General features: G+C 43.6%; 2 protein-coding genes across 4 annotated transcripts in view; one reads left to right on the top strand and one right to left on the bottom strand.

Annotated features, from left to right (window-relative positions):
* Positions 1 to 5,563, top strand: part of BBS4 (Bardet-Biedl syndrome 4) — a 40,408-nt gene extending 34,845 nt beyond the window's left edge. The window contains exons 14-16 of the mRNA XM_035118050.2: positions 1,684 to 1,822; positions 3,311 to 3,512; positions 4,775 to 5,563. Coding sequence (XP_034973941.2) covers positions 1,684 to 1,822; positions 3,311 to 3,512; positions 4,775 to 4,887 — 454 coding nt within the window. The 3' untranslated portion in view covers positions 4,888 to 5,563. The remainder of the gene's footprint in view (positions 1 to 1,683; positions 1,823 to 3,310; positions 3,513 to 4,774) is intronic.
* A 1,261-nt stretch (positions 5,564 to 6,824) lies between these two features.
* ADPGK (ADP dependent glucokinase) lies at positions 6,825 to 27,459 on the bottom strand. 3 transcript variants are annotated; one of them, XM_035118091.2, is made up of 8 exons: positions 27,088 to 27,459; positions 25,905 to 26,131; positions 25,102 to 25,327; positions 22,760 to 22,822; positions 20,614 to 20,734; positions 14,404 to 14,600; positions 13,931 to 14,029; positions 6,825 to 12,881 (listed from the first exon to the last, which is right to left on the bottom strand). In XM_035118091.2, the coding sequence occupies exons 2-8, from the start codon at positions 26,120 to 26,122 to the stop codon at positions 12,330 to 12,332; spliced, it is 1,476 nt and encodes a 491-aa protein (XP_034973982.2). In that variant the 5' UTR covers positions 26,123 to 26,131; positions 27,088 to 27,459; the 3' UTR covers positions 6,825 to 12,329. The 3 variants fall into 3 exon arrangements, with proteins under 3 accessions (XP_034973982.2, XP_060138949.1, XP_034973963.2); XM_060282966.1 differs by having other exon boundaries at positions 6,825 to 12,878; positions 25,905 to 26,245; XM_035118072.2 differs by having other exon boundaries at positions 25,905 to 26,245.
* Between the last annotated feature and the right edge of the window lie 285 nt (positions 27,460 to 27,744).

The raw sequence follows: 27,744 nt of genomic DNA on the forward strand, positions 1-27,744 counted from the left end.
TTTCAAGTGCAATTGCATCACTGCTGACCTAAAAACTTAGAAAATCTGCAAGAGTGGGCAGTAAACCGCATCACTTCCCAGGTCCTTAGCAGAGCCAAGGACTACATTAGTTCTAGAGCAGGCATCCCCAAACTTCGGCCTTCCAGATGTTTTGGACTACAATTCCCATCATCCCCGGCCACTGGTCCTGTTAGCTAGGGATCATGGGAGTTGTAGGCCAAAACATCTAGAGGGCCGCAGTTTGGGGATGCCTGTTCTAGAGCTTGCAGCTCACCATTTGTAAGAAAGCACCTCTACTGTGTCTTCTCATGATCTCAAAGATAACATGTGTGCTACCTGGGAAGGTGTTTTTGGTAGCCACATTATAAAAACCATCTCCTGCCTCCCCTTTTGGGGTTGCTTTTGGAGACCAGATGGGAGAGGCATTTCTGGTTTTTAAAAATTATTTCCCTTGGGATTAGAGTATTTAACCTCCATCTGCTCCATGTTGTTGGAATAGGTTCAATAAACAGTTGCCAGCCTGCAAGTTCCAGGACTATGATAAGGTGCTTTGCCCTACAACTGCAAGGTATTTTGGGGATAGGTTTGAACATGTACCTCACCATACAGGTGTGACATGAGTTTCAAAGCCAGTTAGAAATCTCTTGCAGTTGGGGGATTACAACTGTGGCATCTAGGATTGTTTATGCACCAACTATTATCTTGCCTCAACTGCATAACTATGGAGCTGATTTTGGTCACATTGCACCAAATCCTGCCCAGTCCTGAGACTTAGAAGCTGCTGAACTCCAAGCATAGGCATAGCCGGGGGGGAGAGCTACCCCCCCCCAAAAAATCAAGTAAATAAAAATACTTAACTAACTGACCAATTGCTTTGCAGATAACTTGGTTATGCCCCCCCCAACTGCCCCCTAAAATTAATCCTGGCTACACCCATGACTCCAAAGACACAAGTTCAGTGCATGCTCCCAGGCACTTCAAAAACTTCAAAATCTGGCTTCCAGCACAATCATTAGACATGCTCTTAAAAGCCTTCATTTGCATTTTTTAAAAACCCAGTTTCTCTTCTTCATTCATATAGTTTTGGAGAGCACACTTGAAAGGGCGTATGTAGGATGTGTTAAAGGCCCCAAGGGTCTCTTTGCCCGAGGCTACACTTTCATACAGCTCCTTGCTCAGGTCCTTGTCCATGTACAGGCTCTGTTTCCCATTACTCTCTTACTGTTTGTTCAGCTAATCTGATCAAATGTGTAAGATGAAAATTACCTTTGGATACTTACATCATTTTTATGATCTATTCTACTCATTTCTGAAAAAGTAGAATTTGACCTACTATGTTACAGAACTCTTAATTTTATCTGTGCTGCAACTGTTTGTTTTTATAGGTGGGCTTGCTTTCCTAGATGAACTTATTTTTAACTGTTTTGACACTTTCCTTGTGTTGTAATTTTTTTATATAACTGTGTATTTTATTGTTGTATCCCTCCCTGGGACCTTATGCTAACGGGTGGGCAAGAAATCTAATTCATCAATTAAAAATTCCAGCAAGCAAAAGGCTACTGCTTAAGAGATCTCACAGATGGGTCTTGGTCCTGGCTGTAATACTTGCTGACAACAGTGCAGTTTACCTCCCTTTAGCACCAGTACCATTTATACTACCATGTTGTCTCTCCTGGGTTTCAGGTTCAACCCGCTGATAAATCTGAACTATGCAAGCCTGCTCTACAATCAAGGGGATAAGAAGGGGGCTGTTCTCCAGTATCATGAGATGAAAAGAAAGGTTCATGCGTTAGTGGATAGCACTCTGGAGTTTGACCCTGAGGTATGTTAGTTTAAACCACTGCTTGCAGCTCCCAAACAGCTACACAGCTTGGGTATAAGAGAAGAGGGGTTGTTTTGTTACATAGCTGCCAAGTTCCAGCCTGAGAAATAAGGGACTGGACCGGAAGTAGCGCTGCCGCCATTTTGGAACTGGGCGGAGCATGCTCAGAAGCTACTTTTGATGCTGCTCTGCCCTGTTCCAAAATGGCCGCCGCACCAGAAGTCGCGCTGCGGCCATTTTGGAACTGGGCAAAGCAGCATCAAAAGTCGCTTCTGAGCATGCGCCGCCCAGTTCCAAAATGGCCGCCGCGCCAGAATAAACCGGGGGAAAACAAAAAAATGCGTGTTTTTTTCCGACTGGGGACAGCTGGAAAAACGGGGTTTCCCAGAGAATACGGGAGACTTGGCAGCTATGTTTTGTTAGCAGAACTTCAAATAGTGTGTGTGGTTACTGAGACAACTATGGGGTAGGGGTGGGATAGAAGAGAGTATAGATGTGTCAAAAATAGCGCCCTTTAAAATGAGAATGTAACAGATTCCATTAAAAAAATCAGAAATAACCAACACTGTGGTACCTCAGTTTTCGAACGTAATCCGTTCCAGAAGACCGTTCAAGTTCCGAAACGTTCAAAAACCGAATTCAATACGGAAGCCTCAAAACTGAAAACTTAATATGAAAACTGTGTGGCATGTTCGACTTCCCAGGCGCGTTCGAAAACCGAACCATTTACTTCCAGGTTTATGGCGTTCGGAAACCGAAATGTTTGTCAACGGAGATGTTCGAAAACTGAGGTACCACTGTAGTAACATGGTTGGGATGCCTCTTTAGCCAAGTCATTGGACCTAGATAACATTCCCTGAAATTTGGGGTGGGGAGTTTGGGCACCTCTGGGGACGGGGAGGCAGGCACACAGAAAAAGGGCAAGAGATGCCAAGGTTCAGGAAGATGAGCACCCCTTCCCCCTCACATTTTGCCCTTAAAAGGGGAGGGGTAGCACATGGTCTCCTTGCAAAACGTCCTAGGTTTAATCCCTAGCCCCTCCATATAAGACTGTTGGAAGCCCCGGAAAGCTGCTGGCAGGCAGTGTAATCTGAGCTTGATGGACCAATGGTCTGATTTTTGTGAAAGGCAAGTTGCTAAATACTAGCATATCTGTCAAAGTTTTCTTTTGCTTCAGGATCTTTGGCTGGGTAGGATGATGTACCTCAGGGGAACATATGGCAAGAGGTATATGTGCATTTCCCCCAAGTTCCCCTTCCTCCTTTGCCTTTTATCAGGGAGAACCTTTGGCTCCCCAGATATTGCTGGGCTGCAGCTCCCATCTTCCCTGACTACTAGGCATGCTGGCTGGGGCTAATGGGAGTTGTCAGAAACATCTGAAGGGCTACGGGTTAGTGCCCCTGTTTTATATGGAAGCAGAACTGGAATGAGAATTGATGGCAATGGTATTTTCTTCCCACCCCCGTTTCCCTCTTCACACTTGGGCAGATGGTGGATGTAGCTCAGAGACTAGGTGCTGCCTTGCAACTGGGAGAGGTTGCAGTCTGGGCTAAACCTGCTAAAGACTCCAAATCAAAGCAGTGGGCAACTGCATCTAGCAAATCCTCCAGCGCACAGCCTTTGGGCTCAAACCAAGCCCTGGGACAGGCCATGTCTTCTGCAGCTGGATACGCCAAGACCATGATTCCAGGTATGCCCATCTGCGCCATGGCTATTAGCATAGGCAGAATCAACCCCCCCCCCTTTCATTGTCTGAATGCTATAGACAACTGGGAGCTACACAGTAGCATTTTAAGTATTCACTAGTCATCTGTAATCTCACAGGTAGATTAGCCTTCAAGCAATTAAACCCAGTGTTGCAACTGTTCAGGTTAAATGGAGAGGTGGATTTAACTGTGAAAAACTTTTAGAAGTAGTTCCTGCATACTTCTGCAGAAAAAAGTTGAGTTACCAACTTTCATATAGACACAAGTTATGCTCCAGCAAGCACAAGTTTGAATTTAATGGCAAGGGTGGATCCTCATTCAGATTCTGTGCCCACTACTAGCATATAACTTGCAAAAATAGCAGGTGATGTCTCCAGGCAGCTTGGAGACCATGCATATAATACCTAGTCTTAGTCTGTGCTCGAAAATGTTCCCAGGAGGTCTAGGTTCAGCAGTGAGGAGTGTTGGTTTTATGTATATTCTGCCTTTTATTCAGTAAGTGATAGTAGCAGGATAGTGTAGAGCAGGAGCAGAGGAAATAAAGGAGGGAACAGGGAATCGTCACAAATTTGTACATGATCTTCATTGATCACTCTGGCTCTTAAAAGGCAGGGGCCTCAGGATAGTTTTGCAAAAGACATTATCCGCTGCAGATTGAGCATTTGTTTATTTAACAAAATGTATATGCTGCTTGATTGCAAATAGAACCTCTAAGCAGTTTCTACCCACTAACAGATATTGCCCACCTTTTGGGGCCAGTAGGCACATCTGCAAACCAGAGAAACTGCTGTGGGCATCACAGACACCCTGCAGATTTCTTGATATAATGCTTCTTCTGTCAAGCCTAATTTCAGCAGGGGGAATAAAACCATGCAGGCAGTAGAAAAAGCCTCTGTGGGCTCTGTGTGTTCTCTGTTCAGGCTGGCCCATTTTCCCCCACCGCCCCCACCCCACCCCCAAAAACAATGTGCAATAGTTTATTCACTCAATGGTTCTAGAAGTTACTGGAGTGGGAGAAGTCTCCTTCCACAATCAAGGCCAAAGAGAAATGTTTGCTACTTCCAGGTTACTTACAATGGCCCAACTGAGCCATAAGGATGCTCAGGAGCAAAGGCTGCTCATGGAATTGGGCCAACCTGCATGGTAAGCAATATAGAAACACTAGGAATTTCACCATCCACCAAAAGCTCTCTCTTGTTTAGAAGAGAAAAGCAAATTGCTGATTTGTGCTCACTTTCATTTTCAGGCGCTGGAACTCAGCTGGCAAAGCCAGTGGAGTCTAAGCCTGTCTCTGGTCCAGAGAAAGCTGCATCTGCTGAAGGGCAGGAGCCGCCTATGGAACAAGAAAAGGAAACTTGAAGGGACTATCAGGACAGGTTGTAGAGCTGCAGAACTTGCCCTGCTAGTGAGAGGAGCAAGATGTGTAAAGTTGGTATCACCCAAGCGTTGCTCCAGCAAGAGGTTCTCCCTCTATCCTTGAGCCAGCAGGATGCTTGGGAACTGTTTAAAATCTACTTTCTTCAGTATTCCAAATTAAAAGGATTATGAAAGATGCCCTCAAGATAACAGCAAATGAAATTTGGGAGTAGTCCTGGAAAAAGTTAGTTTGTTGCAGCAAGAGAAGTTGGGTTTTACAGTTATTCTTCAAGTTAACTGACAGAAAAACACACCATTGTAGAGAGGTGCCCTAAAAATTGAGACTGCAGCATTCCTTGTGCTTTTGTCTTGCCCTCTCCTAACATATCTGTACTGATAGTAGCCAGTGGTTAACTGCTAAAGGGCAGCCTGAAGCATCTGCTACTGTACTCTCAAACTAAGTTCTCAGAGGTTGTCAAATTTTGATTGTGTTAAACTACTGCTTTAGGATCCCAGAAAAATTAAGCAGATGAATGACCAGCAGATATCTTCCTTCTCCTATCACTGAATGGTGGACTTTATCACTACAGCCAATTTGGCTGAATTACTTTATATATAGGGGGAGCTTTTTAAAAGATGTACAGTAAATATAAATATTTAATAAAAGGATTGAAACACTTCTATTTAACTTGTCCCATGTGTTACTTGATTCCTTTATATTGTGAATTTCTGAGCAAGACTCAATTAACTTTGAAGTAACAATTGAACTTTGAATTATGTTTGCTATCTTGTTACCTGACAGATATATATATCTTAGTATTAGAAAACAAAGAAGACAAGTCTCAGTTGCCAATGAAATAAAAGAGCAATGTTACCCAAGGTTCCAGATTAGATACCTGGGAAATGAAGTTATCAAACCTGGGCAGGGGCACGTCATGAAGGGCTCTGCCAGCTTCTCAGTTTCAGTTTGACAGAGGCAGTCTCAGCCCCTAGTACTAGCTGTGCATCTAGAACAGGGGTTGGCAACCTACAGCCCACGGGGGTCGTTTAAACGGCCCACGAGCCGCCCCAAAACTGAGCCACCCGCTTGGCGAGTTCCCGCGCACTGTGCTAAACCGGCACAGCACGGCACTTCCACGGCGCCGGAAATTGTGTCTGCACAGATGTGATCCGGCCCACGGAGCGATCTCCATGGGAGTGAATCAGCCCAGGCAAGGTAAACCTTGCTGACCCCGATCTAGAACCAAAACTCAGTAAGGGGGACCCAGCTGTGAAACTGTTTTTGTAGGAAGTCTAGAACAATCATAGGCTCTTCACTAGCCAACAGTTCCATCCTACCAACTTATCTTCATTCTTAGCCAAACCACACCATTCAAGCACTCACAGCCTATTGTGAATGCCACCCTCTCAAAGAGCTTTTGTTCAAACTGTGGTTTTCTTGTGGTTTTCTGGTCAGTGGTGGCCAGTGGACAATTCTGAATTGTCTCCCGTTTTGTTTGAGAGTGCTTTGTCACTGAGCCACATCTGAATAGGAATCTGGAAAGCAGCATTCAGGCATTAGAGACACTGCACCACTGCCCTGAAGCCAAGGCTGTATGGTACCGTTGACATGGTGTCAGTAGAAAGGATAACAATCCCTGATTTACTATGGAGTAGTTTCCCCCGATAAAAAAAAGCTGAAAGGGCCATAGGAGAGTGGTAGAGAACATACCTTGAATGCAAAAGCTACAGGTTCAATCTCCAACAACTGAATAACAATGGGAAAGTTACCTGTACAAAGCCCTGGAGAGGCATTCTAGTATTGCAGGCCATACATACTGAGCTCTATGGACCAATGATCTTCGTATAAGGCACCTTCTGATGTTTCCAGATTAGTCACACTCGAAACCATGGAACTTTAAACCAAGTAATTGCAAAAAAGAAAAAAAGAACACAGTACATTCTAAATGCAAAAAGATTGTTTTATGCTAACACCAGAATCTAAGGTTTTAATAATCATATACAATGAAACATAACACAATGTCCAGAAATTCTTTTTTCATAGGAATTGTAGAGGCAGAACAATTTGGCAACAGAAGGTATTGAGAACTTGCTTTCAAGGATGCTTTTTAGCTCTTGCAAATGACACCTACTCTATCCCTGCTATTTACAAAAGAAGAAAACAGGAAGTGTAGCTTGCACAGCACAGGTGACTTCCACCACCCTTTGTGTTAGCAAGTGCCAGACACCAAGATGACAAATGCTTGGTTTCTGAAGCCTCTGATCCCATGTTAGATTCTGGGGTCAGCAACTCCCTGAGAATTCTGGCGGGACAGAGAGTTGTTCCAATTTGACAATGTGGACAAGAAACTTTACCATTCAGAAGAGCAAAAAGCTCACTTTAGCTGTCACATTAAAGAAACAACTGGGTGTAAAGCACAGGCTAGAACTCTTAGCAAAAGCTTTACTTTCTATCCATAGGGCTTCAGATATAGAGAGGATGAACCTGCTTCAGTATTCTGCTTCACAGAATATTTTCCTAGTGCAAGGAGAGTTGTAAGGAAGACTTTGTCTCACATTACCCATTGGTAAGAGGCCCTGGCACTGAGCACTCACATTGTTATTGCTGTTAAAGCTGGGTTGGCTTGTGGCCAAGTGGATAGGCTCATTCCGTAGGCTGAACAAAACAATTTATTAGTATAGCAACTGATGACCCTCAGAGTCCCTTCCAACTCTACAATTCTATGATTCTGTATACAGGAAAGCACGAAAGGCAGGGGAAAGGGGTAGACAGTGTCCAGGAGTTCAGGAGAAGTACTAAAACCAATGCATTCAAGTATCTTTTTTACAGGTACTCTTAAGACACAATTAACTTGAGTTTTCGGCTTTTAGTTGGTAGGAGATGACTTTGGGGTTCATGTTCCTTTTGTATTTCTAATGAAAAGGGTGAGTAAAATACAAGAGTGCACAGAAGTAGGATCACCTCTACCCAGGGCCGCTCCTGATTCAGGTAGGAATTACAGAACTCAAATAAACCTGTGTTAACAAGAGCGGGGGCAGCGGGGATAAGGTTACCAAGGCCTCGCATATCAAGTAGAGAAACACATGTACAAATGGAGGCTGTCACCACTGGAATATGTGTGATAATAAATAACGACATGTGGATCTAATTAGGATACACTTTTGCGAAGAGCAAAGGAACTAAGAAAAATCCAACACGCACCACTGCTGTATAGCTGCCATTCATTTACTTTGTTTATGGAATGCAAACAAGTTCTACAATAGTGCTTTGTACAGTACACCCTAAAGTTAAAACAGCAAAACCTGGAAAAGGAAGCTGCATATTTAACCACTATGATTTGTCTCACAAAAGCAGCAAACGCCAAGAGAATACTTCAGTCTCACAGCTCAGGATCTCTTAACGTATTATGCTTTCCTAGTGACCTGTTTCGAGATGTCTAAACCAAGAACATGATTATGTAGTACCGGTAGTCAAGCTCCCTGTTCTTAAACCTTCATCCAAGCAAAGCACAGCCATGAGTCCGTGGTCTACCGAAACCCCTTGGAGTCCTTTTTGGTAATACTATTCATGCACACAGAAGCAACACTTTTACAAGTTGATCTTTTGGTAAGAATATTATACTGACGTTCTGTACTTGGGTTTATACCAGCAAGCATGACTGTAAATAAACAGCTAGCATCTTAGTGGCTGCAGCTGGGTAACAAAATGCCTGCAGGTGGGGTTCACTCAAATGAGGCCTATTCTGCTGCAAAGAGCAAAGAGAAGCTAATTGACTAAGGACAAAACTAGCTGAGAAGGTAGCACATCTTGTATTATCAAAGTTCTCTACCATACTGGTATAAATAGGGGTAGAGATGTCAGTTCCAGACGAAGAGGAAAGTGGAACATAGGAAGCTGTCTTGAACCAGGTCTGACTATTTGGTCCCTCTAGTCCAGTATTGTCTGTGCTGGCTTGCAGTAGCTCTCCAGGGTCTCAGATACATAAAAGTCTTTCCCATCATCTACTACTAAATCCTCTCATCTGAATATGCCAGTGACCTGACCTTCTGCATGAAAAGTGAGTGCTCCACCACTGAGCAAAGGCTCCGAACTTTTCATTTGTCCACAACTTTCCATCACTGCCTTTTCTTTTCTTATGAAGACTCAATATTTGGATATAAACCTGGCTAAGAGGAAAATAGCCAGGGGTGAGAGAACAGTGGGGAAAAAAAGAGTGAAGAGAACAGAAATCAAAGGAATGGTTTCTGCACTGCTACTTCACCTGAAGTTGCTACCTCACCTGTTTTACAGCTATTCAGCAGCTAACTGCACAGATCATCCTTTGCTACTGCCTTTAAATGCAGCACTGAAGTAGCAAAGAGGAGGCCACCCTTCACAGTTCTCCACCCCGGGCCCATCTATTCAAGGTGAAACAAGAACTCTGTAAATCCAGAAATCCAGCAATGAGACTTTCAAACAGTATCTACATAAATATCTCTGAAGCATTACACAAATAACTTCTAAATCCAAACAACTTGGATTGTGTAAGCCACCTGGAGGAAGTCCCCTCTAGTTAGTTGGTATCCGTCTGTCTCGAGAGACAATGAAAGAGTGTACCATCAGGGGTAAAGGAGAACTGTTGAAGAGTTACCGTGCCTACTATAGCTGTAGAGACCAATATGGGAGACATTTTATTTTAACTGGGGCATATAAATGCATCTGATTTCACTGTTACAGATGTACCATGACGTTTCTTCTCTCTGTACTTCTCCCAGCTGTCTTTTCTCCTCTGGTCACTGCTGTGGATACACAGCTTGACCATCTGTCTCTAGGCACTGCGATCGTCTGCAAGGGATTCCCATACGGCAGTGTTAATGTTGCCAGCCTTCATGTCACATTTGTAGACAGCTTTATAACATAGATTTGGTCTGCCAACAGGTCTGGTGCCTGAAGCCAGCTCCCCCGTAAAGCACATCATGGGGGATTCTGCCATCTTTCATTCTGTGTACAGAAGTATGAATATGCTGGGGCTGTGGGCTTGGAAGAGCACATCTTCATTTGAGACTCTGTCCTGCCAAGTGATACAGCACAAATGGAAAGCATTGAGGTATCACTCCTGGTCATGACTCACTTTCATAAAGCAGTGTACTAAACACACAAGCCTGGTAGACCTTCATCTTGGTATCAGTCATTAACATCATTCTCTCATACCTTTTTGGAGAGGCGAGCTATTGCTGTAGCTGCCTTACAAAGGTGCTTGTCCAGCTCAACATCAATGGAAAGGTTGCTGGTTATGGTGGAGCCCAAGCAGACAAAATAGTCTACCCCTCTACATTGCTGCCAAATGAAGACCTATAGAGGTAGTTTGGAGTCCCCTCTTGTGTTTTCCCCCCACATCTCAACCACAAGTTTCTGGCACTGTTAACACCATGCAACATCACATTCAGGATCAGTGGCGAAACAATCACTGCATCAGAATGATGAGAAAGAAAACGGATGGCAGAAAAAGCAATTTGAACAAGCATTATACCTTGATGTAAAACATATCAGCATGCCCTAAGCCACTGTTCGGAAACTTTTACTGTGAGAACACATCCATGATCAGGTTCAAGACCTATATGTCAATTCTAATTCTGAAGTCAAACCTTATCCCAGACCACTATCTGCAGCAAAGGGAAACTTTCAGCAAGACTCTGGCACTCAGAGCATGGGAAGAATTGAAGTCATCCTCCCTGATTCTCAAGAAGCCCCACCACTGCTTTTGGTAGAAGAGGCACACAGAATCCCTAGAACAGGTTTAAAAACATTTGAAGTAACATCTAGTTTGACCTTAAGAGACAACAAAACCTGGAATATATTACACAGTGCAAAATTTCTGCTCCCCTCAGCTAGCACCACATTGTAAAAAAACTAATGAAAATCTGTGCTAAGCAGATGGAGTCCTGCAGATCCTGTTATGTTCCTTAATTGTAAAGGCATTTAGCCCTGTTCAGATCTACCAGCATTAATCATACCCTGACCTGTTTTAATCATATATACTGTACTGGCATTCTGGGAATTTTCAGTTTCATCATTTGTTACTACTGTAGCCCACCCTTACTCTGAGGCTTAGTACAGTTCTTAACATCACAACAACCCCATGAGGTAGGTTAGGCAAAGATAAAGCCTAGTGAGAGCCATGTCTGGGTACAGATTTGCATGTGTATTCTCCCATCGAAACTCAACACTCTGCTAACCTAGTAGTACATCACTGCCAGATTTTGTCCTCATCCTGAAGTCAAATTTCATATCTCTGATTCTATATAGTTCTATTGCTATGTGTAAGTACACAGAAAGTAATATGGATTTTACCCACACACAACCTGCTCAAGGGAACACTTACTATGATCATGTGATCACAGCTCCACATAACCTTGCAGAATAATACAGTAACTGTGGAATAGTAGAATGTGCCAGGTCGCTAGCCTCTTCTCCACTGAAAATTATGTTTATGCCATTTTTTAAGGAGTCATTTCAGGTTTTGTACATTACATTTCTTTGGAATTTGACCCAGACTAATTGTCACTTGCTAAGACTAGCAATTGTGCTATAAACTCTCACTCATAGGAATGATCTCTAAGTCACTGCTTAAGAGGCTATTGAGAGGTAAAATAATTGTGTGCATGAGCTTTTGGTATGCAACTGTCTTAAAAGTAGATTAACCTGCCAGCGTACTATGGTCCATGGGGTCACGAAGAGTCGGACACGACTAAACGACTAAACAACAACAACCTGCCAGCAATAAAACAAAACAGAGTATCAAAATTAGCATACACTAGCTGAGGAAGCACATGTGACAAAATGCCACACTCCCAATAGTTTGATGTCCACTTAATGAGGTCAAAAAAAGGAGAAAAAAGTTACGATTCAGCATCCTTTCCTTGCCACAGGCAAGGCTTTCATCTTGCCTACCTCCCATTTGTAGAGCTTACAGAACAAGCTTTTGTACTATTCACTTGGGACAGTGTTCCTTTGGCATGGTGCAACCCAAGTGCTATACTTTTTCATTCCACCACTACCAAACAAAACAATGGCTCTTGCCATGTTTGGAATGTGATGAAGAGGTAACACAATTATCTTTTACCTTTGCCTTCCCAGAAATATGACGGTGTGAAAGACCAAAATAGCCTTCCTGTGACAGCTAGTCACATCAAACTTCTTTCAGTTCCCAGCTTTTTAAGTTACTGCAAATAAGACTGGCTTACTTAAAGCAGAAGCTGTTTTGGTTTAAGTTGTCATTCTAGGGAAAAGGCAGCCCATTTATTTAACAAGTCATACCTCATTATTTAATTGTAGACATCCCTGTAGCAACACGCAGCAGCTGAGCTGTGCCTAACTTTTATTCTTTGGCTTTCTACTAAATGCTAACTTCCAGCCCATGCCTGCATGGTTCAATTTTTTGTGGAGTGTATCTTAATTCCACAGGTTAATAAGGGTATATTTCTGAATAAAGAAGTCCTTCAGCAGAAATGGCATCACCAAGGCCAACGGTCCGCAGAGGATCTTTGCACACCAGAACAGGAGTGTAATGGAATGTTACCCCATCCCTGTGCCATTCTGACACAGGCTCGTGGGGATTTAAGGAGACTGTAGAGGCCTCCTCCATCTTAGAAGTGGCAAACTTCAGTGGCGCTTTAAGGAAAACTCTGCTGGCATCAATGGTCTGGGTGGCACAAGCTTGTGTCCCTGCTACTCTTGCACCAGCAGCAACAGCTGCCACCTGGTTGGCCCAATATCCATCCACAGTAACTAGGAGGTGATAGGCCAAAGTGTGAAAGTGGATACGAGTAAGATCTGATGCCTTCCCAGGAGTCCTTCCCTGTTCCTTCAAGATCCAGAAGACAATGTCACTGACGACACCCACATCTGGGACACCATTCCAGGAAGCCAGTGAGGCATGTGGTCCAGAGGCTGCTTGAGTGAGGAACAGTAGCTCCTGTTCATTCAAACCAACTGAGTTCACAAGAGGGAAGACCTGCTAACAAACAGAGCAAGTGACAGATTGGCTTCAGGGGAGTCCAATTTTTAGATTAGGCTTTGACAAACATATAGGAACCAGTGCCTGCAAAGCTAGTGTAACATAAGAACGTAGGAAGAACCTTGCTGGATCAGACCAAATGCACATCTATCCAGCATCCTGTTCCCACAGTGACCAACCAGATGCCCATGGGAAACCCAAAAGTCAAACTGGTGTGCAACTGTACTCTCCCCATCTGCAATTCCTAACAGCTGGTATTCAGGGGCATACTGCCTCTGGCAGCAGAGGTAGAGCGTAACCTTATCGTCTATGAATTTGTCTAATTCTCATTTAAAGCCATCCATGGAGGTGGCCATCATTACCTCTTATACAGCAAATTGCATAAATTAATTATGAGCTGTGTGAAGATGTACTTTGTCCTGGATCTTCCAACATTCAACTTCACTGACTGGACCAAGTTAATTTATCATGAGAAAACTTTTTTATATCCATTTTCCACACCATGCATAATTTTATATACCTCTATCATGTCCCCTCTTACTGCCGTTTTTCTTAATAAAAAGCTACAAGTGTAACCTTCTCTCATAGTGGAGCTATTCCATCACCTTGATCATTTTGGTTGCCTTTCTCTGAAGCTTTTCTAGCTCTACAATGTCGTTTTTGAGGTGAAGCAAACAGAACTTTACATAGAATTCCAAATGTGCCCACACCATAGATTTCTATAACAGCATTATAATACAGGCAGTTTTATCTTCAACTGCTTTGCTATCCCTAACATGGCATTCACCTTTTCCCACAGGTTCTGACATCTTAATCAAACTATCCACTACAACTCCAAGGTCTCATTCCTGGTCAGTCAGGGCCAGTTCAGATCCCAAAGCTTTTTGAAAGTTTAAATACATAGTTTCCAATCGATCACCTCTATCTGTCTGCTTGTTGACACTCTCAAATAACTAACAGATTAGTGAGACAATACTTTTGGGGGAGGGAACAAGGATTTTGTTGACTAGATGTCTGAGGTACAGGTAATACCCTGCCATTTAGGTTACCTGATGAATGATTGCACTCATAAGTTCTGGGTCAGTCATACTGGCTAGTTCCAGGTGTACAGGTACACCCAAGGGAATGTCAGAGATGGAAGCTACAGCCTGCAGAAAACAAAGGAAAAAACTTAACAGTAGGAAAAAAGGGGGTGGAGAGAGAATGACCTTGATAAAAAGTACAGTATTATATATGCTGCAGATATAGTCAGATTTCTAAAGCTGCAATCCCATACAAGTAGTCTAATGGAATTCAACAGTCTCTAATTGAACCCTGAGGGCTTACTTCTGAGCGGACATGTATAGGATTGCCCAGCAAATGAGCTAGTGGACAGAGGCCCACACATATCCTAGAGTGCTACAAAATTAAAAACAAGTCCTTTGTAGGGCAATGACTGTACCTAATGCCTGCACAGTGACAGAAGGACCAACGGAGTGCACCTTGGAATGCCTTAGGGTCTGAGGGAACAAGGTGCTCTTACCTCTAGGAGTCTCTTCTGACGCATCTCCTTTGTCTGTCCCTCCATCATATGCAGACCTGAGAGGACCACCAAGTCAGGCTGGAACTCCTCCAGACTGGACACAAATACATCCAGCATGTTCATGTCCCCATTAGATAGGTCATGAGAGAAGATAAAGCGGTTGGCATTCGGGGCTTTCAGCTGCCCCCACTCTTCACCTACGGAATACCCCCAAAAGACACACAATTATATGGGATCCATATAGATAGGCCTCTGAATTAGTTTTAATGGCTTCTTTTCTTTAGCAGTGAACTCTGACCTTTCGTCAGAGTAGCAAGTAGGGTGGGTTTTATTTCTCCCCATCTGTTTCACAGTGTTATCCTGCGTCCTCCTGCAGGTTACAAATATCCACACCACATTACTCAATGCACTATTACAAATTGAAGCATTTAAACATAAGAAGAGCCTAATGGATCTGGCCAATGGACTATCTAGTCCAGCATTCTGTTCTCACACTGGCCAACCACATGCCTTTGAGAAACCCACAAGCAGGAATTGAGTACAACAGTATTCTCCCCTCTTGTGGTTTCTCAGAAGCATTGCTGCCTCCAACTATGGAGGCAGAGCATAGCCATCATGGCTAGTAGCTGTCAATAGCCTAGTTTTCCAGGAATTTGTCTAATTCTCTTTTAAAACAGTCTAGGTTAGAACATTACTGCCTTGTGTGGGAGTGAGTTCTAGTGTTTAACTATGCACTGCATGGAGAGGTACTTTCTTTTATATGGCCTGAATTATCCAACATCCAGCTTCTTTGGATGTCCACAAGTTCTAGTGTTATGAGATTTTTTTGGGGGGGGGGTCCTCTATCCACTTTCTCCATGCCATGCATCATATATAAACTATCATGTCACCTCTCACTTGCCTTTTCTCTAAACTAAGAAGTCCCAAACGCTGCTACCTTTCTTCATATGGGAGTTGCTCTGTCCCCTTCATGAGACTCCCACTAAGTCTCAATAGTTTAACAATTTGATTCTTAAGTATCTCTACACTTGCTGAATGAAGCCAGATTGTTTGAAGCCTAAGGCATTTCCAAGAGATGCTGTTTAAGAATATGCAAGCAAGCCATGCCCTGCTGAACTGCCATGCATTAGTAATTTAACATGAAAGCAGAGTGTCATCCCTTTAGCCACAGCTTGTGAATTCCTCACAATCTTGAGAGGATTTGAATCCTACAGTCAGCTGCAGCCTTCAGTGGGCATGAGGGAAAATTCTATGCTGAACAACAAAATGTGAGATAAATTAATGTGGACCAATGAACAATATCCTGGGTTTCGGAGCTGTGTTTATCCTAATAATTACATGGCAATATTGGCTACATTTTTCTTTCTTTCAAGAGACCCTTTTAAAAGAAATGAAATCTCTCTCCTTTCTCCCTCTCAGATACAGTAATCCAAACACTGGCAGCTTTGATTCTTTCAAAGCCTGAATTTGCAAATGTGTTTGTGTAGCAGCTGTAACCCTGGACACATATCCCTTTTGATCCACTTGCAATGAATGTTTTTAGCCAAGAAGGAAGAAATGTGCTCATCTGGTTGTTGCCATAATTTCAGGGACTGCCTACTAAGACAGTTGTCTACACTAGAGCAAACCCACAATCTACAGGCATTTCAGACCAGTGCAGTGCTAGAATTTAGGGGAAAGAAGTGATGCCCCTTACTGAATTCCGCAAGTTACAGGAAAATCATACCCCACCCATAGCTTTATAAAATCAGTAGCTAAGAGGACCACACCTTCTGCTCATCTCGGTAACTCTCTCTGCTCCCCCTGTAAATTCCAAGTGCCAAACCTATGAGAGCTTTGCTCATACTCAACTTGCATAAATGTGCACTGCTAACAGGACTGGGCACTGTATACAGGGGAAAGTGCTCTTGTGCTTGGGTTGTGCTTGTGGGTTTCCACAAGCTTCTGTTTGGCCACTGTTGAGAACAGGATGCTGGAGTGAATGGGCCACCGGCCTGATCCAGCAGGCTCCTCTCAACATTTTTAGCAGTTAGGAATTCAACACAGAGTCAGTTTATTTTTTAATATGGGGGAACCAGTCATGCTCCTATTCCCTGTGTATCAAGCAAAATTGGGAGCACGAGAATGCTTTAAAAATTATCTTTTAGAAAGAAAAGCATGATAGAAATGATGACTTGAAATAAAATAAATAAAATATGCACTGGAGACACAACCATGCCCAGCATTTCATTCTCACAAAGCATATATTCAATTTGCTCTGAGAAGAAGCCAGTTATCACTCATCCACAATGCCATAGGAAGAAACTAAGAAATGTTAGAAATTTATAAGAAGATCAAGTGAATTCTGGGTTATGGGTTTCATTCCAACTCCACTTTAGGAAAGATCATTTAGATTTTTCACTTTGAAACATGCAGGCACACTAAAAACTAGGAGTATAGCAATGCTGTAGAAAATAGAGGAAGAAGAGCGTTTATGGGGCTCTAGTTCAAATGGAAAAGAGCAGCTTGCTGGAGCTTATGCAACCTAGGAAGCTGCATGAATCCAGCAGAAGTACCAGACTCCAACAATGGCAGCTCTAATACTAATTCAGATTATTCTTGACTGCTAAGAAATTTACTTGAGATGTAAATACCGGTAATAAAGTCAAAAATAAACTAGGGTTATAATCAGTACCATTGTGGCATCTAAGCAACTTTTAAAAAACCTTTACAAAAAATCTGAAATCATTGAACTCTGCCAAACAAATGCATCTTCCCCAGTAAATTAACCTAAACACTTCAAAGAACAGGATTTCCTCACTCTCTAACCTGACAGCATCTAGGAATAATCAGCACACTCAATGAACTGTTCCCAAGATAATAATGAACTGTACTCAGAAGGGAAGTACCACATGGAACTACATCACTTAAAACAAGAGTCACTTCTAGGAAGCTAAGGCTTCACCCGGAACACTTGCAGCAGCAATACAAAAGTTTTAGGTTACTCCTCCACCCACTTACAAAGTTTAGAAACAGCAAAATGACTCATCACCTGCATGCTACCATATCTGATAATCAGCATTTTTGTCATATAAAACGGAAGATACAGTTATCAGACAAAATATCAATCTAATCTAGATTGTCTTCTTGCAAGAAGTTCTGCAAAAACTTGTTGCAGAAATGGGACATTTTCACATTGTATTTCAAGTAATAAAAAATATGTAACTGCATAATGCTCTGAATTCTTTTTCTGGAGCACAACGTTCACTGCCAAAAGTCATCACGACTTCCATGTTGGGCTTCTCCTCAAACTCTTTCAACTCAATCAACTCAACTAAATGAAATCAGAAATCACCTTGCCAATTTCCAAACACTGAAAGAAAATGAAGTCATTGTTTCCTACTTTCATACTGAGTAACCTGTATTATGGTAGAACCACCAATTTATAAAAGCAGACCTATACATAACACTCACTATATGAAATAAAGATCTTGGTTGCATCAGATTGCTTGGTGCTGTGTTACAATGGGTGTGGTGCATTGGTGCCACTGCCAGTTTTTTCTTCCTTCAGTAGACTTTCAGATCTCTAGAAATTCACATTTCAACTCAGATACAAGTTTAAATGGTCCCATTTTGTTGCTGTTGTTTAGTCATGTCTGACTCTTCGTGACCCCATGGACCAGAGCCCACCAGGCACTCCTGTCTTCCACTGCCTCCTGCAGTTTGGTCAGACTCATGTTGGTAAGTTCGAGAACACTGTCCAACCATCTCGTCCTCTGTCATCCCTTTCTCCTTATGCTCCCCTTTAATAAGCATGGATCCTTTCCAAAATGCTTCTTCTGCGTAAACAGCAAGTCAACAGCCATTCAGAAGCATGTGTCATATTCACAATTGTATTTTGCCATTTTTAGATATATGTTGTTCGCTAGTGTGCCAGTACCCACATTTATGTGAATATGTGCTGTTGCTGGCAAGAAGTTCTGCAAAAAATTTTTTATGTGAATATGTGCTGTTGCGTTGCTGGCATTTTTACGCAGCCCTTCAGCCAAAAAAGTCTCTAAGAAAGGCTTACAAATACCAAATGAGCAGACAATCCATAGCCTCAGGCATTTAGGAAAAACACATCATACTGCTTTATCCTGAATTTGAAAGGGCTTATTGCACAGAGTCTGATCTTGGACCTGAGTGACATTTTATAACAAGTAAACATGGGTGGAGTGTTCCTAGGACACCATGAGTTAGTTAAATGTCACAGGGGCTTTTCCATTTACTCAGTCCACTGTTTGCAGAAAAGATATGGTGTTTGTAAATTCTCAGGAAACTGAAAAATAAATACTATTGATCTAATTAATCCAATGTATTAGAAACAAGCTCTCATTCTTGCTGCGTGGTTTTTCGATATGGCATTGGACTCTGGAATTATATGGGTGTAACCTCCTGCTTGACACCAGCATGTGCCAGGATCATCACTGACTCACACAGTAGGGAACTGCCTATCTGTCACATGGATACCTTCACTGCTCAAAACAAAGCCAAACCTCTTGCTCCCCCCCCCCCCCACTCCACAGCATGGCAGTTGAACCAAATTTCTCAGTAGCCACGTACTTTCTCTATCAGAGTTCAAATTGTGAATCACTCTATCAAGATCTCTCTCATGCACCTACTTCACTCATGCACCCACTTCACAATGCAATCTGGGAGTATACAAATTATATTTCTAGTTTCCATAGCAGGTAGAAGTAGGAGTTACATTTCCTAGATGATGTAACAAAACTAATTACGATTTTGATATGGAAAGCAGCTAGCTCACTTCCTAAGCACTGTGCTATACCAACAACACAACACATTAATGCTGATATATATACAAATACAGTGGTTCCTTGGGTTACGAACAGCCTAGCTCATGAACTTTTTGGATTACGAACACTTCAGATCCGGAAATGAGTGTTCTTGGTTGTGGGGTGTTTTTTTGTATACGAACGTACTCAGTACAGAGGTGCACTTCCATTTTGAGTGCCACACTTCCGTTGTCCAGCAGAGAAGGGGGTCGTCACAACATTTCCCGCAGCGAGGGAGGGAAGCTGGGTGCCCACAAACCAGCTGGCTCTCGCCTGGGGAAACCGTGTGGCCTTTCTATGCACCTCCGTCTCCCAAGCGGCTTGGCAGCAAGAAAATGTTCCCTCCACCTGGCCGGGCTGCAGGAGGAAGGTGCTCTGCTTGTGCAACAGCGGCAGCTGCTCCCTGGGAACTATGTGGAGGCATGCGCACAGCTGCCTTGGCCAACGGCCCCAGTAAGTCAGAGGGTGAGGAGGCGGCGAGTCCAGCCGGCTGCCGTTCTGCGCACCTGGGAGTAAGTGCCATGCAACTTAATGGCACTTTCTTCCGAGTAAACACGCCTGGGGAAGGGAGGAGGGCGGGTTGGCTGGAGTTCACGCACTGCATTTGTCCAGCTGCGGGAAACGCTCTTCTCCAGCAGCGTCATGGGGGGGGGGGAGTTGCAAGCCCACAAACAGCTGGCTCTCGTCTGGGGAAACTGTGCAACAGAGCGCATTCCTCCCGCAGCCCAGCTGGGTAGAGGGAACATTTTCTTGCTGCCAAGCCGTGTGGATCCCAGTTCAGCTGCTGATTGATTGTGTGACTGTGGAAATGGATATAAACCCCCCATTCAAACAATGACTATCATCAGTGCAGGTAAGAAAAAAAATTAATTTTAATTTTTATCATCTGCAATGCTGTCTTATTTATTTTATAGTACAGTGGTACCTCGGGTTACAGACGCTTCAGTTTACAGACTCTGCTAACCTAGAAATAGTACCTCGGGTTAAGAACTTTGCTTCAGGATGAGAACAGAAATCGTGCTCCGGTGGCAGCAAGAGGCCCCATTAGCTAAAGTGGTACCTCAGGTTAAGAACAGTTTCAGGTTAAGAACGGACCTCCAGAATGAATTAAGTTCTTAACCCGAGGTATCACTGTACAGTACATTGATTATTGCTTTCATTTTATGGATCAATGGCCTTGTTAGATTGTAAAATTCATGTGAAATTGCTGTTTTAGGGGTTGCTTTTCATCGCCTGGAACGGATTAATCCGTTTTCCATTACTTTCTATGGGAATGCACGCCTTGGTTTAAGTACGCTTTGGTTTAAGAACAGACTTCCGGAACAGATTAAGTTTGTAAACCAAGGTACCACTGTACAGCTTTGGGTCTTTTGCATCTTTCAATAAAGCATACCTGCTCGATACTCCAAAATGAGGTGAAATTCATCAAATTCTTGCATTGATTCTGGAGGGACGATTACATTTTCATCAAGCAGCTCATGCAGCTTAGGACCAATTGGGCCACACAGCAGAACCTACAAATCAACCAATTGATACCAGTTAACTGTTATCATCTCTGTTTAGTGCAATCTTCAGTGAGATGGTTCTCATTGTAATAGAGACACTATAAACTGGATTCCAATGCATTCACTTTTCTGTCCTGTTTCAAATAGATGAACTATGTGTGCAGATAGGTCATACAGTTCTCTTGTCAGAATATTTCAAAATAAAATAACCATGTGTAACAAGCTCTCAGAGACTCCAAAGTCCATTCTGAAGAAACAGTTGAGCATCAAGTGTGGGGGTGGGGAGAAGTCAACTCACTTAACAACCAAGACATCAATAAGCATCCTAATATGACATTTCCCTACTAGAAGGCAAATTACAGTACAAACATAATATGGATGACGTCCACAGTTGAGATATTATGTCAACTTTCCTATGAAATGGGACATGTCTTTTGCTTCTCTGTATATCCGAATTAGCTTAAAAGACATTTAGTACTACATCTTTATCACCAGCAATAAGAGTTCTGTGTCGTCTGGAAATGGAAGAACTAAGAATGCAACTTTTCTCCTATCCATGAGCATGCGAGTTTGAACCAGGGGTGGCCAACTCCCAAGAGACTGCGATCTACTCACAGAGTTAAAAACTGGCAGTGATCTACCCGCCTTTTTGGGGTTCAGGTCAAAGTTGTTTTTTTAGGGAGGAGGTAAAATGTTGAGCTTTTTGGGAGCCACAGTTCAGCTTCTTTGGGGGAAGCCAGTGATCTACCGCAAACGTCCAGTGATCTACCGGTAGATCATGATCTACCTGTTGGACATGCCTGGAATAGACTGTCTGGCTTCTTCTCTAACAATGAGTTCTTCCTATTAAAATAAATAAATGAAGCCGTGCAGAGCTTCTTGTACTAGGAATATGTGGGACACGGGCAGGAGGGAGGAGACACACAAACAATTTTGCATAGCAAAATCTCACAGCACAAGTCACTACTTTTATTTCGCTAAAGCAAGGTTGGCAGATGTTGGTCATCCCTGGCCATTGGCCACACTGACTAGGGTTTATAGGATTTATAGTCCAAGAACATCTGGAGGGCCACCCCTGTTCTAAAAGACCACATATACCAGGCATCCCCAAACTTTGGCCCTCCAGATGTTTTGGACTACAGTTCCCATCTTCCCCAACCACTGGTCCTGTTAGCTAGGGATCATGGGAGTTGTAGGCCAAAACATCTGGAGGGCCGCAGTTTGGGGATGCCTGACATATACTGATATCATAATATGAATAGCTACTATTACATATAATGGCTGAAATAAGCAGACACATCCCAATAACTTGGTCCACTAAGTTACATATACAAATGTATATGGACACTTGGAAAAGTGACATTCCACTACGGATTGATTCCTTTTGACATTCCAAGTACATCTCTATGCACAGTACTAGAGGTAAGAAAGAAGTAATAACCCCTTCTTCCAAAGAGTTAAGTGAAATATTGTTTAGAACTTTCCTCCAATTTCTTTTAATTTCCTTGTATGTCTAATCACATTTGTTCACTCAGCAGCTTCACACATTCTACTACCAAGCTGCAATTGCTATTTTCTCTGCCATATATTGCTTCTCATACTCAGAGGCCTGGTTTTATTTTTTTATTAGAGTAACATACTTCACACTTGTGTGCCTCTCAGCTAGAGATACCAGGAAGCAATGGTAGTTACACTTCCGTGAACTAACTTGCACAGCTGCCTTTGCTTGTGCTGTTTTTATTTATTTCATACATTATTACCCAGTACTTTGCCCATGTGCTACTCATTGCCTTGCGTAATCAAAAAGCCAGGCATGGCACCGGACTGCCTCAAGTGATAGCTACAAGCATGTGCATCACTAGAAGAAGTTTGTGTCATCAAAAGGAAAATGAACTTTTCCACTGAAAAATTGTTCTGCATCATGCATGCATATTTACTGGATAAAATGGGGACAATGATTAGATGATTAGATGCCAATGAGAAGAGGTGTACAGTTATAGGCAATCAGTGAGGGTTGGCATTTGATATTCTTACCTTTAGGTCTGGATTTGTTGCAATTTTCTGGCCAATGAGAGCAGCATTGCCCCCCACATACAACTGTTAAGACACAAGTTTGTGCACACATTTAATCTGCATTTTCTATGTATCTTTACATGATCACAGTCCTCTGCATAGTTTTATATGTGTACTATCAAGAATATAACCATAGTTATCAGTGGAATAAACACGTTCACTTATCTAACTACAGTAAGGTAAAGGGACCCCTGACCATTAGGTCCAGCTGTGACTGACTCTGGGGTTGCGGCGCTTATCTCGCGTTATTGGCCGAGGGAGCAGGCGTACAGCTTCCAGGTCATGTGGCCAGAGCAGCACAAGGAAACGCCGTTTACCTTCCCGCTGTAGTGCTACCTATTTATCTACTTGCACTTTGACATGCTTTCGAACTGCTAGGTTGGCAGGAGCTGGGACCGAGCAACGGGAGCTCACCCTGTCGCGGGGACTCAAACCGCCGACCTTCTGATTGGCAAGCCCTAGGCTCTGTGGTTTAATCCACAGTGCCACCTGCATCCCTCTAACTACAGTACTAGTATGCCAAAGCTGCAGCAAAGCTGCTCTACTCACTTTAGCCGCTGACTGCTTGGCTCTCACAAACAGTTAAGACCCCTAGATCTTTTTCACATATACTGCTAGTAAGCCAGGTGTCCCCCATCTTATATTTGTACACCTGGTTCTTCCTATCTACGTGCATGACCTTATATTTGTCCCTACTGAAATTCATTTTGTTAGCTTGATGAGCATCCCCTCAATTCCTTCATCCAAGTAGTTTATAAAGATGTCGAACAAAAGCGGGGACAGAACCCTGTGGCACCCCACTTATCACTTTTGTTCCAGGATGATGAGGAACCATTAATGAGTACCCTTTGGGTTCAGTCAGCCAACCAGCTACGAATCCACCTAACAGCTACCTTGGTCAACCCACATTTTACCAGCTTCCTCCCAAGAATATCATGGAGGACTTTGTCAAAAGTCTACTGCCAGTCTCAGCAGTAAAAACAAGTTATTCTAGAAACACTAACTTTAGAAACAGGTTTTTCCAGAAGCAGTGACTTTACGTGGTCTTGAAAGACTAGTTTGTGTTCAACCCTTCCAACCTTTGGAAGTTCCATGTTTCTTAAGCTTTTTTGCATGTTGCAACTTTAAATAATGAACATATATTTTGCAAGGCCAATCTTGTCAGACAGAATTTCATCTCTACTATACTGGGCAGTATTCTTAATAGTTTTATTAAGATACAAAAGTGCATACAAGTGACATTTTGAGAAGGGCTCATCACTAAGTGTATACAAAAGATGAAAAAAACTGCAGGGCTCTTGATATATAGTAGTAGCATAAGCTTTGTAAAGCTTATTAGATTGCACTTTATATATCTGATGAAGCAAAGTAACTCATAACAAATAACAGGTAGGTAGCCGTGTTGGTCTGACGCAGTCAAAACAAAATAAAAAAATCCTTCCAGTAACACCTTAGAGACCAACTAAGTTTGTCATATGTATGTCTATGACAAACTTAGTTGGTCTCTAAGGTGCTACTGGAAGGATTTTTTATTTTGTCATAACAAATACAGGTAAAATGCTTTGGGTCCAAACAAGAAACTATTTTCCCCATTCCACCCCACCCCTGCCAAACTACAGGGGAAAAGTATGATAAAATTATAGGGAAAATGGTTATATGAGCACACAATCCTTTAAAGGGAGGCTAAATTCTGATGGTTTAAATATTCCAAAATAAGAACAACTATCACTTAATCATTCACTTTTCCATGCAGTGAGGGGAGAGCAGTAAGCAAGGAAGCATGAGGCTGATTGCCAAGCTCTTTATGGATACAATGTGCCCATCTGATGTGTCACAACAGTGTCTTTTTGCTGCTGCAGATTTACAGAGCTATTCTTCTGAAAAATGTGTACCATCAGCTGAAGGCCATACTCCCCCCCCCCTTCCAAATATCCACATGGTGGCTACTTAGCAGTTCTATGGCATGTTGCTAACTCCCAGTTTGGGGGCCTAGATAACAGTCCAAGCAAAATTAAAATATTGACAGTGCTGCATATGTAAATTGGGGCTGTGTGCCTGCATGTGTACTGCAAAGTGTTGGGTGGCTACACCCACCAATTCCATGTAGCCCTGGAAGGTTGCCAGGATTGATGTGGCCCTGAAGCCAGAAAATGTTGTCACTTCTGCTCTAGAGAGCAGAAAGAAAAGCAAACTAAGGGAAAGCTAAACAATTTACCACAGAAGCTATAAAGAGGTACTGAATATATGCTGTGTATTATGTGCCACAGAGGGATAAAGAGTTTGCTCCAAGCTAGATAATGTACCTGTGCCCCAGGATATGCTGAAGCAGTCTCTGCGATGTGGTGGAAGGACTTTGCATCACTGAAGAAGCGTTCTGCAGCAGCTCCCTTCCCCATGAAGTGGATGAAGGCTTCCTTCAAATCTTTTGTGGAATGCAAGATTGAGTGGTCTTGCCCAACACCAGAATCTAGACCAAGGGCTTGCAGCAACTTCACACCAGAAAGGACAACATCTACACAGGCATTGACCCTACCAATAACAGATAAAAAGCTATAATCTAGGTTACTTTTTAAGGAACATATCCACAATGATATATGCATTCAAGCTTATTTTGCAGTTCCTTGCTTGCATTAGTTTGCACAAGCTTTCCCACCATTATCTGGCCTTCCCTTACAACGCACAACCACATAGAAGTGTGTTCTAATGCATGATCTTAGTTTACACTTAGTTTATACAAAGTAACATCAAGGCTCAGTAGGACTGGCTAGTGTCGCACATTGCAGTGTGCACCCTAATATGTGCCCTAGAAGAGGCATAGGCAACCTACAATTCCCATCATCCCTGACCACTGGTCCTGTTAGCTAGGGATGATGGGAATTGTAGGCCAAAACATCTGGAGGACCAAAGGTTGCCTATGTCTGCCCTAGAATATTCTGTCTGGCAAACATGCTGGGGATCCTTAGTAGTCAAAAATACATGGAAACAGGTTCCTCCACAGCAGAAAATATAAGAACCACTCCTCTATAGCAGGAACAGTTGTTTATTAGCTAGTGTTTCAAAGAACACTCAGGGAGATCTATACACAACAATTTAAGACATCACTCACCCAACAGCAACTCTGTTCCACTGTTTGGCCGGCTGGGTGATAAGCACATCCCAGGCAGCTGCCATGCTGCTCTCTGGGGACGTAAGATCCCCTTGCAGCTGATATAGGAAGGAGCTTGAGAGATACTTCAGCACTGAATCTGGCAGGTCAGAGTCCAGTAGGAAGACATAGCCTGTAGCCAGAGCCAACAAGGCCACACATACCGACTTGTTCCACATGCTGATGTCCTGAAGCGAAAGCTCAAGGCGAAGAGTGCAAATGAAGTTTATATGGCAGCTCTCTTAAGTCTGGCCTGAAAATTCTCCAGAACTGCCACCTTCACGTTTATAAATGTTCACAACCTATAAATAACATGAGCATTAGATTTTGTATAGCAAACCCCACCTCATGATCATAGCCTTTTTGCTTTTCCTTCCTCCCCTGCCTCTAGGTTTATTATACTTCCCTGTTATATTATTAATTTCCTTATACTGTACTGTACAATAAGGTAGGGGGGGGGAGACCTATTGAGTTAGTTGTGGGGGAAATTGCACCTGCCTCTCATTCAAGTTATTAAAAGGTATGACTTAGAGAAGAGGCGGTACGAAGAGAGAGATGGGCAAGTGTTGGGCGCGCATATATATATATATATATATGTATGCACAACCAGAGTCGGTTTTAGGGGTAAGGGGGAGGCACAAGGCGCACAGCCAAAGGGATGCAAAATAACACCACCACCTCTATTTATATGGGTACCTACTCAATTATTGTGAAAATAATAGCTAGGGGGTGCGCCAAACTTTGTTCTGGCTTAGGGTGCCCTATTACCAAAGTCCGCCCCTCATGATATATAAAAGATATAGATATATACTCTCTCCCCAACAACCCTTTCCCCTCGATTAGGAGGAAACGAAAGCAAGGAACGGGGACAGGAGAAGCCGGGGTCGAGGGGGCGTCGGACCCGCGTCCCTTCCGGCGTCGCTGGACTGCAGCTCCGCCCCCAGCCCCCGACCCAGGGGCTAAGACGGCGGGAACCACCGGCGAGGGAGGGTAGAGGAAGGCGGCGAGCGCGACGAGGGAAGGCGAAGGAGGGACTTGCAGGCGGCCTACCCTGCAAAACGAGGTTTCCTCCCTCCCTTTCCCTGAGGGAAACCCCTCGTTGGCTTCCGGCGGAGAGAAAAGCGCGGGCTCGTCGCAAGTTTACCTCACAGCTGACGGGGCAGCAGGGCCCCGGCACCTTCCCGCCCCTCCGTGGAGCCCAGCCCACGGGCTGCTCCCCTCAGAAAACGCGGCTCTTCCCGTCCCCGAGGAGAACCGCGAGCCCTGGAGCGCCTCTCCGCAGCCCGAGGCTCTCGAAAGGCCGCCTCAGAAGCGGGCAGCTCCCTTACGCCATGTCCGTATCCCGCCGGCGGCTGGTCCCCCCCCCCCACCCGCCGCCTCTTTGCGGAGTTTGCGCAGCTTGCGCGGCTCTGCCTAACTTCTCCCCCGGCGGGCAAGCGGGCGGCCTCCCGTCGGGCGCGGCAAGCTTTGCAGAATCGTCGGGCGCCGCAACTCGGAAGCCGGCCGGGCGAAGCTTAGCTGCCAATCAAAAGGGAACGTAACCAATCGTCGGGAGAAAGGGGTGGGCGACTAGAAGAGGAAAGGAGGGGAAAAAGGGGAGGGAGAGGAATGTTCCATCAGGCGTTGCAAGGCGGGGGTGTACGCAAGACGTTCTCCTTAGTTGCTTGGACCAGTTTGGTGATGGTGATAATGATGCCATTTGTAGAATCGTAGAGTTAGAAGGGACCCTCGGGGGTCATCTAGTCCAACCCCCTACAATGCAAAATAAAAAAATTCCTTCAGTAGCACCTTAAAGACCAAC

This window comes from Zootoca vivipara, chromosome 14 (genome assembly GCF_963506605.1).
Source record: "Zootoca vivipara chromosome 14, rZooViv1.1, whole genome shotgun sequence".
Classification (NCBI taxonomy): Eukaryota; Metazoa; Chordata; class Lepidosauria; order Squamata; family Lacertidae; genus Zootoca; species Zootoca vivipara.